The 15342-nt window shown below is 38.9% G+C and overlaps 1 protein-coding gene across 2 annotated transcripts in view; it reads right to left on the bottom strand.

The window, feature by feature from the left end:
- The window catches only part of b4galnt1a (beta-1,4-N-acetyl-galactosaminyl transferase 1a), a 42908-nt gene that overhangs the window by 4545 nt on the left and 23021 nt on the right, over positions 1-15342 (bottom strand). For both annotated transcript variants that reach the window (XM_079849055.1, XM_079849056.1), the window contains exons 6-9: positions 13381-13561; positions 12116-12208; positions 11834-12021; positions 11592-11732 (exon numbers count right to left, since the gene is read on the bottom strand). In XM_079849055.1, coding sequence (XP_079705181.1) covers positions 11592-11732; positions 11834-12021; positions 12116-12208; positions 13381-13561 — 603 coding nt within the window. The remainder of the gene's footprint in view (positions 1-11591; positions 11733-11833; positions 12022-12115; positions 12209-13380; positions 13562-15342) is intronic.

Consider the following 15342-nt stretch of genomic DNA (forward strand, 5'->3'; position numbering starts at 1 on the left):
ACAAATTGAATTTGCTCAGCGAGTTACTCTGGTGTCGAGTAATGATGCTCATTAAATATGCCCCTCGATCTGAGCTGCACCAATCACATCGGGTTATCTGATATAGGCGGGAGAGAGGCGAGCTAAACAGATAAGGACAGCGCTGTGACGTCGAAGTCATTAGTAAACATTGCAAGATGCCTATGGATGAATACCAGTTGTTTGAAACGGCTTTGGTCGCTACAACGAACGAGTTAGACTTGGCTTTTTATCTAAAAGAGGAACAGAAGACGCCGCTCGAATCGGTCCTTTGCAAGAAGGACGTTTTTGCTGTTTTGCCGACCGGATACGGTAAGAGTCTAATCTACCAGTTGGCAGATTTCATAAGAGTATAAACAAGCAGCAGTTGTAAGGAGGACAGTTAAGGAAAGCCAAGAAGATGTATTGGATGTCATACTGTAGTGAAATAGGGAAGAATACACTAGTAGAAGAGGTGTGGGGCATGATAAAGAAAATTAAGTGAATTCAAAAGAATAATGGTACCCAGTTTTCACCGCAAACCATCTGTTGGATGTCCCATTCTCTACAGTATGAGTGAATTAAAGAGTGCAGTGTGAAGAATGAGACAGTCTACTCCAGGATTAGATGGAGTGATGAAGTATTTTAGTGAAGTTTCTATGAAGGAGATTTTAGCATTTTGTAATAGAATTTGGATGTTTATTTAGAAAACAGTCTAGTATGTAAAAAACTGTACGCCAACAGAGTAGTATTTCAGAATACACAGTATTCGAAAAACAGTAGGCCTATAGGCGTAAAGTCCCTGGCCTGGATGACCTACTACCTCTGGCGAGATTCTGAAGTGCGTATTCAATGGAAACAAGGATTTATTAATGGAGGTGAAGAGACGCAACTGACGCTGGTAGGTCACATAATGACAACATGACGGATGTAGTACGTCCAAATAACAATTCATATAATATATAAATATAAATAATATAATAGCCTACTACACACATTCATTCTATATAGAATGTACTTTTTAACAGCCTGGTGGAGAATGCGGGCAATTGCAGCTGAAAATTAATTCCCTAAAACATCTGATTAGCTGAAATTGACAATCTGCTCCATCGCATCACAGGTAAGCAATCTTCCTGTGATTTTTAAAGAATAAATCAACCATGAAAAGGGTTATTAATTGAAATAGCAGTAATGTACCTAGGGCTGGGCAATAAAACGGCATCAGTATTTATCGACGGTACACCATTGTCGGTAACGATATAAAAAAAAGTTTGATATAGCGCTCTATTTTCATTAAAACTGGCGCGACCACAACAACGTTGCCCAACATCAAATGGCAAATGTAATGAAAGCGGAACGAAACTCCGCTACTCATTATTTTGTGCTTCACGGACCATTTATCAGTTTGGACCAATGCCAGTGCAGCGCGAGCCTATCTTGATCAAGTGACACTGTTACTACACAGCGCTAAGAGATCCAGTAAAGAAAGCATTTGAATTCGCCACAGAAGTAATAACATTGCTGCAAGATCTATTAGATTCCAACTAATTATCCCCAAACAAAAAGATGCATTGTGGTAATTTTAGCTTAAGGTCTGAAGCTAAAATTAAAAAAATATATTCACTGAACATATGAAATTGTGTTCAGCCAATCCATCAAGTAGAAGTGAAAAATCTGTGTTTGCCAAATAAGCTTTGGAAAAAAAAAAAAAAGCTTACGCATGCGCCTAAGAGAAACCGTACCGTTGGTATTGTGGATTCAAATGTATTGAGCGGGAGCACGCTGAGGAGTCGATGCTGAAGGACGACGACAGAACGGAATTTCCAATTTTCCAGACAGAATTTCCATCATTTAAGTTATGGTGAGTATTAGTACTGAACTCTGTAGTTATTAAGTCTTTGTGTACGTTAATTTGAGTGCTGGACAGGTCTCAATTTCATCATAAAACCGATAGAACGATTCTCCGAATGTTTTACTTTAGGACACAGTATAATTTTACATAACATAATCATTTTATCGAACTTTATTATGATTCTATTAAATGTATGAGACATAGGTATCGTTTCTGTTATAACTTTTTTTCTCTCTCAATGTAGCATCGGTAGGGTCTGACTCATTTAACTTCGTGAAGAAAACGGAACCACTAACGTTAAGACTTTCACAGTGAGTATTTAACAAGAGTTGTTATTGCATATTTGTTCATTCCTTATTTGTGTCTAATACTGTTAGCTCTTATGATATGTAATTTGTGTTAAGTTTCTTTATTGAGGCGCCATGAGACCGCTGAAACATGTGACAGTGTGATTCAGGCTGCATAACGTTACGTTACGAAGTTGATGTCTGCCATTTTGTGTTAGGCTACTCCTTGGTTAGTTGGTTGGTAATGTTAAATATTTAATTTCATAACCTTATAGTCCACCTTTGCCAACCATATTGCCATATTCTGTAGGTCAGTGGATATAATTAACTGATGATATGTAACCAGATCTAGTGGCAAGTTTTGATATCAAGTCCCTCATATACCTACTTTCCAACGGTTTATATCAAACTTGCAACTGTATGTCAGTGCATACATCAGGAAGGAGGACCACATTTGTTTTCTGTAATCCACTAATGTATTCAGCTCAGGGCTCGAAATTCTTTTCTTTTTTTACTTGAGCACCAGCAAAAAGTTAGGAGCACCCACCAAAAATTAAGTGGCACCACAACTACAAATTATATATTAACAGATTTATTTTAATTAAAAACAACACCAACAATGACTGGCTTTACACATCCGGTGGCCAGGATTTAAAATGTGGTCTTCTGGCTCTCTGTCCCCTCCTCAATTTATTTTCAGCTGGTGGATCCACATTAACCAACTCCAGAATTATTTGCGACTTTAGGTGACAGCTTACAGCTTACTAGAGCTGGGCCAAAAAATCATATCTCTGTATTTTTTGGATAAATGGCGATATACGATATATCTCTGTACTTTCTGGATAAAGAAAAAATGTATAATAAAATAATAATAATTCACATCCTGCTCAATGATATGCTACAAACAATGCTGTTGAAGGATTTGGAAACAAATATAGTGAATGTAATGAAGGCTATGCAATATATTATGTGCAAAAAGGTTACACCCATTATAATGGTCACTTTCATAAAAATATACTTGTAGGTTTAAAATTCCATGACACATTTATTGTCTCCAACAACAAAATATTTTAGCAGTAGGCCTAGGCCTATATTTTAGTCAGAATTATTGCGCTACTATTCTATTGTGCTCCTTCTGTTTGGCGTGCATGCGCGTGGCGGCACTCATTCACGGAAGCTTGAATTTAGCGGAGATTCACTTGCACTGTAATGTGCCGGAGAAAGCAGGCGGAAGCAAGGATCTAAGCGCAAGTTTTTAATGAAATAAACATAGAACAAATAATAAAGAACTTCAGGGAAAAAGAAACAAAACCACGAGCATGACAAGACTAGAAGCAACCCTTACATGTACAACAACTGACAAAGTAACAAGTGAAACACAAGGGCTATAAATACACAGGGACCAACAAGCTAAACAAGATAACAAGGGGGTGTGGCTAATTAGAAACACCTGGGGATACTAATAAACTAGAAAAACTACAAAGGACTACAAAACATGACACAGAACAGGAAATAACTAAAGTCCACACAAGACGAGGGAAACACAAGACAGGAATCATGACAGAGCCCCCCCTTTAAGGAGCGGATTCCAGACGCTCCACACAAAATAAATAAAGGTCAAGGAGGGTGGTGGAGCAGAGGTGGAACGGGGGAGGGATGGAGGGCCAGGTCCGTGGAATTGAAGAGGACCTAGAGACTGTGGCAAAACAGGAGACCAGGGCGGAGCAGGCAGTGCAGGCGGCCAGGGCGTAGCAGGCAGTGCAGGCGGCCAGGGCGTAGCAGGCAGTGCAGGCGGCCAGGGCGTAGCAGGCAGTGCAGGCGGCCAGGGCGTAGCAGGCAGTGCAGGCGGCCAGGGCGGAGCAGGTAGTGCAGGCGGCCAGGGCGGAGCAGGTGGCCAGGGCGGAGACGAACCTCCAGGCGGCCAGGGAGGAGACGAACCTTCAGGCGGCCAGGGCGGAGACGAACCTTCAGGCGGCCACGGCGGAGAAGATCCTTCGGGCGGCCACGGCGGTGAAGACCCTTCGGGCGGCCACGGCGGTGAAGACCCTTCGGGCGGCCACGGCGGTGAAGACCCCTTGGGCGGCCAGGGCGGAGACGACCCTTCGGGCGGCCAGGGCGGAGACGACCCTTCGGGCGGCCAGGGCGGAACAGGAGACCACCCCTCTGGCGGTCCTGGTGGATCGGGCTGGTCCGGAGGTGTATTGCCCCCCCCCAAAATTTTATTGGGGAGGCTCCCCGGTAAAGAGTCCTGGACCAGCGAAGAAGAGGGCTTTGAGCTGGGCAGGACCAGCGGCGAAGAGGGCTCTGAGCTGGGCAGGAACAGCGGCGAAGAGGGCTCTGAGCTGGGCAAGACCAGCGGCGAAGAGGGCTCTGAGCTGGGCAAGACCAGCGGCGAAGAGGGCTCTGAGCTGGGCAGGACCAGCGGCGAAAAGGGCTCTGAGCTGGGCAGGACCAGCGGCGAAGAGGGCTCTGAGCTGGGCAGGACCAGCGGCGAAGAGGGCTCTGAGCTGGGCAAGACCAGCGGCGAAGAGGGCTCTGAGCTGGGCAAGACCAGCGGTGAAGGCCTTGTGCTGGGCAGGACCAGCGGTGAAGGCTTTGTGCTGGGCAGGACCAGCGGTGAAGGCTTTGTGCTGGGCAGGACCAGCGGTGAAGGAGACTCTGGGATGGCGTGAAGCTCTGGATCGGCAAAAGTGACGTGAACAGTCTCTGGATCGGCAGAAGTGACGTGAACAGTCTCTGGATCAGCAGAAGCGACGTGAACAGTCTCTGGATCAGCAGAAGCGACGTGAACAGTCTCTGGATCTGCAGAAGCGACGTGAACAGTCTCTGGATCAGCAGAAGTGACGTGAACAGTCTCTGGATCAGCAGAAGCGATGTGAACAGTTTCTGTGGTGGCCATCTTGTCCAAAGACACAGGCTCGGCAGACGTGACGTGAACAGGCTCTGTGGCGGCCATCTTGTCCGAAGACACAGGCTCGGCAGACGTGACGTGAACAGGCTCGGCGTCGGCCATCTTGTCTGAAGACACAGGCTCGGCAGACGTGACGTGAAGTGCAGGCTTGACTGGTATGGCATGATGTGCAGGCTCGGCTGGACTGGCGTGAAGTGCAGGCTCAGCTGGACTGGCGTGAAGTTTCTCCACCTCCCCTACAGTGAAGGGGGAACCACAAAACTGCAGGACAAAGTCAATGTACTGTACCAGGATCCAGCTGGGGTCTTCCTCTGGTAAATTTAAGCTAATGTCCTGTTCTAGTCCACTCCAGAAACAGTCCTTCAGCCTAGCCTCGTTCCCAGGAACGAGATGACTATAAAAAAGGAACTCCTCCACATAACTTTCGATGCTGCGATCATCTTGAAAAATAGAACAAATTTTGCTCAGTGGGTCCCAGCTAGTACTTGCTAGATCCATAGTCGGTCAGTTGTTCTGTAATGTGCCGGAGAAAGCAGGCGGAAGCAAGGATCTAAGCGCAAGTTTTTAATGAAATAAACATAGAACAAATAATAAAGAACTTCAGGGGAAAAGAAACAAAACCACGAGCATGACAAGACTAGAAGCAACCCTTACATGTACAACAACTGACAAAGTAACAAGTGAAACACAAGGGCTATAAATACACAGGGACCAACAAGCTAAACAAGATAACAAGGGGGTGTGGCTAATTAGAAACACCTGGGGATACTAATAAACTAGAAAAACTACAAAGGACTACAAAACATGACACAGAACAGGAAATAACTAAAGTCCACACAAGACGAGGGAAACACAAGACAGGAATCATGACATGCAGAAGCTCATCCTCTCCTGACAGTGAAATGGACATATTTGTTTTACTTTCTAACATTTACAGATGGAGAATATACCTGTGAAATGTAAGTTAAGTACTGAGGAAAGCACTACATCTCAAACGCATTAAACAGCGCAAGTATTTATCTGTCCGTCAGCAACAGAATCTGTCAGAGCATCTGACAGGGCAAGCTGCTCAAAACTTGTTAAAAATATCTTACCAGTTATTTTGAAGACCTTAATATAAGCTTGTATCATGTTTAGGACACATTGTACTATGTACTTTCACTGCAGCCGCTCACTGTGTCCTCGGGTATTTTTCACAGGGCTGCAAACAGCGCGCTTTTCGGCGCCTCCCGCTTTTTTCGCGTCAGTTTGGGTGACTTGTGTGAATCGTGCAGATCTGAAGAGTTTTTTTTTAAGAAGGGGGGGGGGGGGGGGGGTTGTCTGAGAGGGTCTGATTATAATTTCACCAACAGTAATTCTGGAATGCCTCCACCAACAAGTAGCCTAAATAGGAAATAAGCGAATCAGAACACTGCGCGCCAAAACAGTAGTATGTGCACAAGCGTGAACCACTACTAGGGTTTCTTTTACGGTCTCACTCTGGTATCCGCCACTGCCTTACAATAATGTTTAATTATTAAAAGCTAGATTTTTTGCTGTAGTATCAAAGTACTTAAAGTGGGCTTTAATTCATAAATGAAAAGCAAAGTTACAACACCCCCACCCTTTTTTTTTTTGCTGATCCGAATCTCAAAAACCATAATATGAACCATGAGTTTAGTGATCTGTTGCACCACTAATACCCACAATTCTGCACAGCATTTTAAGCCCTGACTAGTATTTAACTCATGCTATTGTAAAAGGTCTGTTTGTTTATACATTTAAAACTGTTATTTATTATAATATGCTATTCGGGGTCTTCCTTTTTATTTCAAGGAACATGGAACCATTTGCAAGACTATTCTGGTAATTTTTTTATATTTATTGTCCATTGAAAATGAACGGGATCATGTTGTTTTGTCACTGTGTGTCGCTGGCAGTTTAAATGGGACTAACCTCCCTCAAAGGGCATTTGAGAGAAAGTTAGCCTTCTCTCAGGCAGCTTTTGAGTCGCAAGTCCCTAAATGAGTATTTTGCTCCGCTTAAACGGTCAAATATGCACAAAATTATGTCAAACACCTGTCTTGGCGAGTAGTCAGTTAAAATAGTCAGTTTTGGTATGTAAATGAGAAATATAACGCATGTTATGTAACAGTATTGGAGCTGTGCATTAACTCTTGTGACAGCAGCCTAATATTCCTGCCGCTGTCTGTCATGATAATCAAAGAGCAAAAGACAAAGAAAATCACTCTCTGCTCTTGACTGAATAACTTTTGTAATTGGGTTAGGGTTAGGGTCAATTCTAAGCATACATCTGTATTTAATTTTTACAATGAAGACTAACCAGTGTTATTTTACATTTGATTACTTTGATTTCTGTAGTATTTCTTACCCAAGTATACTGTTGAACCCGCCTGGAAAACTTAAAGCTGTTTATTTCATATCTCTTTATTCTATTGCATTTATTTGTGATGTTGTTTGCGATTTGTTTATTTGTTCTCGTCTTATTACTGACTTTTTAGGGGGGGGGTTTGTATATGCTGTCAATTATAGTTCTTAGAAATCGGTTTCAGCAGGTCATACTATATATTTTAAAGTTGGAACTTTTAAAAAAAAATTATTAAAAAGTGAGGATATGGCCAGTGAAGATGTTCTGGATTTATTCACTATTTGTAGACACAGTATTAATATTACTATTTTATACTTTTTACAGAGTACAGAGGCATTGGATCATCACAAATTTGCAACGAAAATGGGAATTATTGAAGTGGTGAGCAGCAACAGTTCAACTTCAAGATCCCTTTCCAATGGGGTAAATGTTGCAATTGTCCTTGAAGAGGAAGTTGTCCTGGAAAACATGGGAGACTTTGTGAGTGCGTTCATTGTCCTCTCTGGCTTGCTCTACGCACTTAACATGGAACACAACAAGGACTTAAAATGTACCTTCGAATTCATTCAGAAGGTCTTTTTGAAAATGGGAACTGAGTGCAGCAAAAGAGTGCAAATTCTGAGCAAATTATTAGAAAACTAAGTAAAATTTCACTTAACCCTATAGGGGAGAAGTACCTTTTGTGAGAATGCTATTTTGCAGCTTTATAAATATTTGCAAATGTGTTTACATGTTTAATATTTGAAGTGTAAGATGCAGTTTCATGAGCTCAAAATACCTCCTGTGAGAATACTAAAGTTAAGATGAAATTACACTAAACACTGAGTGAAGTAACCCTGAAGTACTTTTTTTGTATTTTTTTTTATGAGAATACTAAATTTAAATGCATGATTTTAAGTTCTACTGTGCAGACAATTTCACTGTATTTACCATTTTAAGGTATTTATATTGTTAAAATGTAAATAAAATGTATTAAACTGTGGCAGAATGGCTTGAGTCTTTAATATATAATTGATGTAATGATATATATAATTTTATATATTTATATATATATATATATATAAACCTTTTTCTTTTGGGGCAACAGAGAATAAACAATACATTAAAGTTGCTTTACTAATATAAATTTACCAATATACATTTTTAGTTTAGGTAAAACAAAAAAAGAATGCTACTACAATTTAAAATTTATAATTGGGCCAATAACATGGTTTGGTAAACTTAATTTTTTTTTTCAATTGGTTCAATGTATTATTTCTCATTGAGCCAATGGTAACAGACTATTGCAACAACTGATTAAATTCAATTTACAGAATTTCACTTGGGCCAATTGAAAAATTTAGATGTTATCGGTCACTTGAAATTTTTGATTTGGGAGGGTTAGAAATTTTTTACAGTGTTTAACACTTACTTTTCTATCTTAATATAAGACATAAAGATGATATCTGTTTATATTTTATTTTTATTTTTGACCGCTAAAACTAGTATAATTTGTTGTTTGCCTTAATGTGGATAAAAATAAAAATAATCTAAAAAAATGATCGATACGAAACAATATGAAACATATCGTGATAATTTTTTTAGCTATATCTCACAGCCCTAAATGTACCTTTAGATTTAGTTTTTATCCTGATAAATATAACCTACCATAAAAGGGTTATTACTAGAAATAGCAGCTAATACTAAAGGGAAGCCGCTAAATAGCAGAAATACTAGCTAATATATCTGTAGGCGTAGTATTTATTGTATTATTGAAGGTTATCCACCTGTAAAAGGGAGATGATTAAGGGTTCCCTGTAATCCTCCAGATGTTTAGAACACACATTAATTTGTATTGATTATTTGTCAAATTGAAATTGTTGACGATGGCAATATGAATTTTGAAAGTTTAAGAGATCTCTTTATACCAAAAAGAGTGCATAAAGCCCTTAAACCAAGAAATATTTTGTGTAGATCAAGACCATAAATTTGATTTGTTCTTCATTGCCATACATAAATTTGTACAAACTCTGCGCAGTCAAACTCATTACACGCAGCTGACTGGGCCCGAATTTTGTAGTACTATTTTACTCCGTACATTAGGCGACGACGTGACCGAAGAATATCTGATCAATGAGTGCCCAACTCTAAATCAGCAAAATGACAAATTGGGAAACTGGGGTACCACTGATTACCCAAATACATGTAAATGGGAAGATCAGAGCCATGTCAATGATTTTTTCGAAGAGCTAAACTAATTTTGCTCACACAACACTATCACGGACTATTCTATCACATTTGAGTAAGCATAAAGTGTGTGAGACCATCAATGAACTGTACTGTGTATCATAAGTGAGGGAAACAGTCAGTTTGATAAGTGTTATAAATGATGATGTCTCACAAACTCTGCCTGTTCCCACAGATAAGCCAACCCATAATTTTGTACCTAACCAGCAGATCCTGATCTGAAGTTTGAAACCAGTGAAGGTGGGTGAGCCCAAGTACCAAGATCCAGCTACAGCGATTGCGGAAACCAGAACAGGCATTCTTACTGTGTTACCACACGTCTACAGCTTTTGAAACACAATGATATCACCCTGACTCCTCCTGCTGCGGGATATCCAGTGCCAAAGTGGTCACAGGGAAAGAAGATGTCTGATCTTTTTACAGTTCCCAAAATTGGCTATAAAGGGGGAGCAGGTTTTTGGTCAGGTGGGTCTCTTGGGAGTGATAGAGAATTCATCGGGCTTTTGTTAATGTCTCATCCCTGACTTCAGAGTGCGGATTATTGCATGTGCTCGACGATTGGCCAACACTCTAATGAGGGAGAGACCGAATAAATAATGTTTGATGAATCTGTGAAATGACTGAGGCTCTGACCCATGTCAAGAATGCTGTAACAGTGTTTACTCATTTAGCCCAGCTTTCAGAACAATATTTGTTTATTCTATGGAGGTGTCCCTCAAGACTCTTTTCTTGGACCACTTCTGTTCAATATTTATTTGTTGCCTCTTGGTCACATTATCCGTAGTCATGGTCTCAGCTAATCGCTGTTATGTCGATGACTTGCAAATTTACATATCAGCAAATATGGCACTAAGCACTAAAACAATGAAACTATAATTCATGCTTTGATAACCTCTCATCTTGACTACTGTAACTCTCTTCTTATTGGGCTCTTTAGAGGGCAGGACTATTCTGCCATATTGCGTGTTTCACTTTCTCCCATTCATAATAATATGAGTACACGTCTTTGTATATCTAAAGCCTTTGATCATACCTTTAGCCAGGTAGACCTGCATTCTTTGTAGTGCAGAAAGTTCATGTATTAAATGTGCCAATTAAAATGTGACTGTGTAACAGACAGTCCTTAACTAAAATGTTGTTATAGTAGCCTAATATTAATGCTAGAAAGCCTATGCACTTGCGATTTTTTAAATAGTCTATTCCATTTCAACATTTTCACATTCATCTTGACTGAGGAGTTCCGTACCTCTTAAATCACATGATTGTTTCTCTATAAGGAGGAACTGACTTTTTATAGTGAGAAGTCACACCCGGCAATTAAACTTGCTCTTAAAACTATTGCTCTTGGCTTAATCCTAAGATGTTGACATCTAAGATGTTCACCTAAGAAGAACAAAGATGTTGATCCAGGAGGAACATGTTGTATAGTACTTGGAAAAACATGTTGTACAAGTTTGTGCAAAATCAGGTTTTGCGTTCAAGAATGTGTTTTCTAGTTCACAGTCCCTCAGTAAGTCAAACACACTTGAGTATGTGTTTCTCAGCAATGTTTCTCAACATACTACAACAACCTTTAAATTTAGAATGTTTGTGTTTGTTGAAACAAAGCCCAGGTGCATGATGCCTCCAGCTTACTTCTTTGCATCTTACAATTCCTTGTTTATGTTATCTTTGAATCTCATTTGTTTGCCACAACTAGCCAAACAACATCAGCTTTGTGTTATGAGAAATATATGCATTTGCAGTATGTTTTTTTGTTGTTGCTGTTGTTTTTATCACCTTTGGTTTTGTAAAGCAGTTTCTTATACTAAATCACAAAGTTGTGACTTCATACCTGGGAGGGAGAAACTGCAACTATGTGACAGTTGGGTTGCCATTATTTCACAATCACATTATTCATCACTTCCTGCTTCCTAACATGTAAAAATGCAACAAAAATTGCTCTCTCACCAGGTCCAAAGTGGTTCTCTCCAAAATATCCACCATCTTTTCCAGTTTGGTGCTTGAGGTGAAAATGAAGTCATCATCCACCCAAAGCACATATTTGGTTGTTACCTGAGAGACTGCCAGATTACGCCCAGCAAACCAGCCCTGTAATGATGAGCAGACAGACAAACAATCTATTTGTCCTGAGAAGGAAACATAGGAGCTCAAAAAGCCCATGCTGAGTCAATATGTAATAGCATCCATACCTTGCCAAAGGGCATGATATAATGTTCGATGTAGGGTCCAGTTACAGGTTTAGGATCCCTGGTGTCATCAGCTATCACTATAGTTATTGTGGGGTAGAACTGTCGAATGCTGTTGATCAAATCCTGAAGTTTATCATATCGTAGAAATGTTTTTGTGGCAATGGTGACCAGAGTGCATACATTGTATTCTGTGAAAAGGAAAATTTCAAAGCATGAGTATTGTGAAATTTCTAATAAATGGAGTTGAAAAGACTTTATAACTATTTAATATATCGGTTTTACCTTTTCTGGGTCCAGGATTATAGAATTTAGGCATTGGTGGATGTCTGATCTTAATTGTGAAGGTGGCCAGGAAAATACCTGCTTTAAATTGTACTGTCACAGACAAAGGAAAAGTATTATATAATTAAAAAGACAAAAAAGACTACTGAATATAGAGCTAAATGCTAAATGGCATGTATTGTCTGTAAATTTACATGAAAATTTACAATAACATGATATACATGTGTAATCTCTAAAGTTTTGCAGTTTTCTGTCTTTGTTGAAATGTATCTTCTTGATGATCCTGCCTTGTTCACTGAATTGTGTGCTTTGGATTATTATTTTTTATTTTTTAAATCCAATATCATTATCCTCTATAAATCCCAGATGACTTTACCCTCTGTCATTACAACATCACAGGAAAATTGTCAATATTTACCTTCGTTTCAAAACTGTTTGCGGTCATTTTATTGTGTGGAACACAAAAGAAGAATTAAGAATAATTCTTTACAAATCTTTATGCAGCCCTCTCCATTCAACAGTTTAGAGAACATGGGCTAACAAGATCCATAAAAAGTAGCCCAAACTAATTTTGTGATTCTGAATTCACATGATAGGTTTGTGTGAGAAACAGACCCAAAGTCATTATTCACTCTCAAATGATCTTTCTTACCAAGTACTGTCAGTAAAATGTGTTTATATCAAATAGTTCTCAAACATGAGACATATAGGTTTTCAGCCATTGTTAATTTCCTCTGTGTTATGCGTCTATTCTTTAAAGTTTTGACAGTTTTTTGCATTTCTCTTTGTTGAAACGCATCACGTCCTGATCTTGCCTTATTTATTGATTTGTGCACTTTGGATTATTTAATTCTATATTATTTTATTTTATAAATCCTTACAGATGGCTCTATCCTCTGTGTCATTACAAGATAATAACAGGAACCTGTTATACAAGACGACAGGGAACATATGCTGGCCAGATAATGGATATTTGCCTTGACCAAATCCTTCTCTATATGCAGTGCTACTCTATACGCAGTGCCACTGTACAGTCATAAAGGCAATCATGAAGCTGTTTGCTCAGTGCTGGGGGTTGTTGTAATTGTAGATGGAGCAGAAAACATGTTTCTAAGGGCAAACTTTCTTTTTAGTCAAGCCAATGAGATTTGTATAACAAACATCTTCATTCATTATACCTAATTGCTGATGTTCAATTTGTTTATTATCGCTGAATTAAAGAACATAACCATATTAGATAAAAATAATGTGTTCTGGGGTCTCACCCACGTCTGCTGTGTTGGGATGGAACAGTGTGTTTGTGTAGGTAACAAACTCAAGCTGCCTGTTTAATGAGGACAGAGATTTGCTCATAAAACTAATATGCATCTCTCCTTCCCCTTTGACTTGTACTCCATCCACCAGCGCTGCCGTATTGAATGTTCCCATTGTAGCATTCAGACCTACCTGCAAATTATATTGTATGAATAATAGGGTCAAAATAACTTTTGAACAAAATGACTTTCATCATAGAACAAATTCACCCCCTCAGTCATGTAGCTGTCTTTGAATCATATCTCCATTTATGCATAGCCCAAAAATGATAATTGTGTAAATTTACCCTCATTTCAAACGTGTATGCTGCATGCATGGAACATGAATCAAGAATACATTTTTCACAAATCTTTATGTGACCATGACCATGGGCTAACAAGATTCATAAAAAGTAGTCCAAGCTAATTTTTGTAATATATTGCAACACATCTGAGTCACATGATAGGTTTGTGTGAGAAACAGACCCAAATGTAAGTCATTATATTCATTCTCAAATAATTACTATCTTTCTTACCAAATATGGTGCATATGGCAGTTCTGATGCCATGATGTTTGTTCACAAGGCATGTGAGAACTTTTGAAGTTATCAACATCCAAACTGAACACAAATCATATGGCATCTGGAGACTTGAATTATAGAGTGTGAGTTATATAGACCAATTTTCTGGTTCTTTTTTTTCTTCCTTTTTGCAGCTTAAGGGTTAGTTCACCCAAAAATGTCAAAAACTACTCACCCTCATGTCGTTCCAAAATTCCACGTCGTCCACAAATTAAGATATTTTTGATGAAATAGGCTTCATTAGCCTACTATTATTGAAGGTAAAAATCAACTGATTTGTATACAAACACTTAAATTACACTTATTTATTTTATAATAATTAAGTTATGAAATATAAACATTTAAATGGTGGCTGTCATAAAAACTTGCCAGATTTATTTAAACATGCATTAAATATTGAAGAACATTAAAAATTCTAATGAATATGTAATATGGTGCATATATTTAGCAAAATGCTCCTCTCTAGAGTTAATTTTTCTAGCTGACTAACAAGTTTATGTTCACGGATATGGTTTTTCTGAGGTAAATGTGACGTTATGACATTGTTCAAAAGCTGTTTTATTGACGTCTTTCCATGGTTGAAACACTGATTGAGCGATTCCATGTGACATGATACGGATTTCGATAAGTTGTACTCTACCTTTTAACACACTTTCAGGCGCTCATTCATGTTTATCTCGCGCGGTAACTGGTATTATTAAGGCGGAAGAGAAGGTCATGTGTTTGACGATTATTGACACAAATGTCACACTATAATGTTACATTATAAATTAATACAATGGGGTTATGTATTAATACAAAATAAATACTTAAAATAAAATAAAAAATAGATACTTAAATAAAAAGTTAACTTTTTCTTTACTCTTTTACTAACTCTTTGAAACTTCTGAAAACAAAATGTCACAAAACATTAAATAAATTATTTGCAAAATATCCTCCAACGTTTTGCAACACTTTGCAGTTGGAATGATGTCTTGTATGAACATGACGTAGTATGTTTTTATGTTTCCACTGTTCGATCGCGCCCGCGCCTCACACACACACACAACATATTCCAGCATTGTAATCTTGACATTGCAGCCTGTTCATTATAGCCGTAATAAAATATAATAATAAAATAGTCAACCTAACAAATTACACTGCTCTGTTTAAATAGTCAGTAGTCTGGTGGCCAGGGGGCCCCAAGCAGCCGTTTAGTTCGCTTATGCGTCGGGCCATTCATTCGTCAACTGAGAACAGGATGACTAATCGTTTCTTGGGATTTAAGAATCGATATCGGTTTGTAAAAATGAGAATCGATTAAAATCGAGAAATCGATATTTTTTACCTAGCCCTACTAGAGAAGCACATGGCA

Source organism: Squalius cephalus (assembly GCF_949319135.1).
Source record: "Squalius cephalus genome assembly, chromosome: 18".
Lineage (NCBI taxonomy): Eukaryota > Metazoa > Chordata > Actinopteri > Cypriniformes > Leuciscidae > Squalius > Squalius cephalus.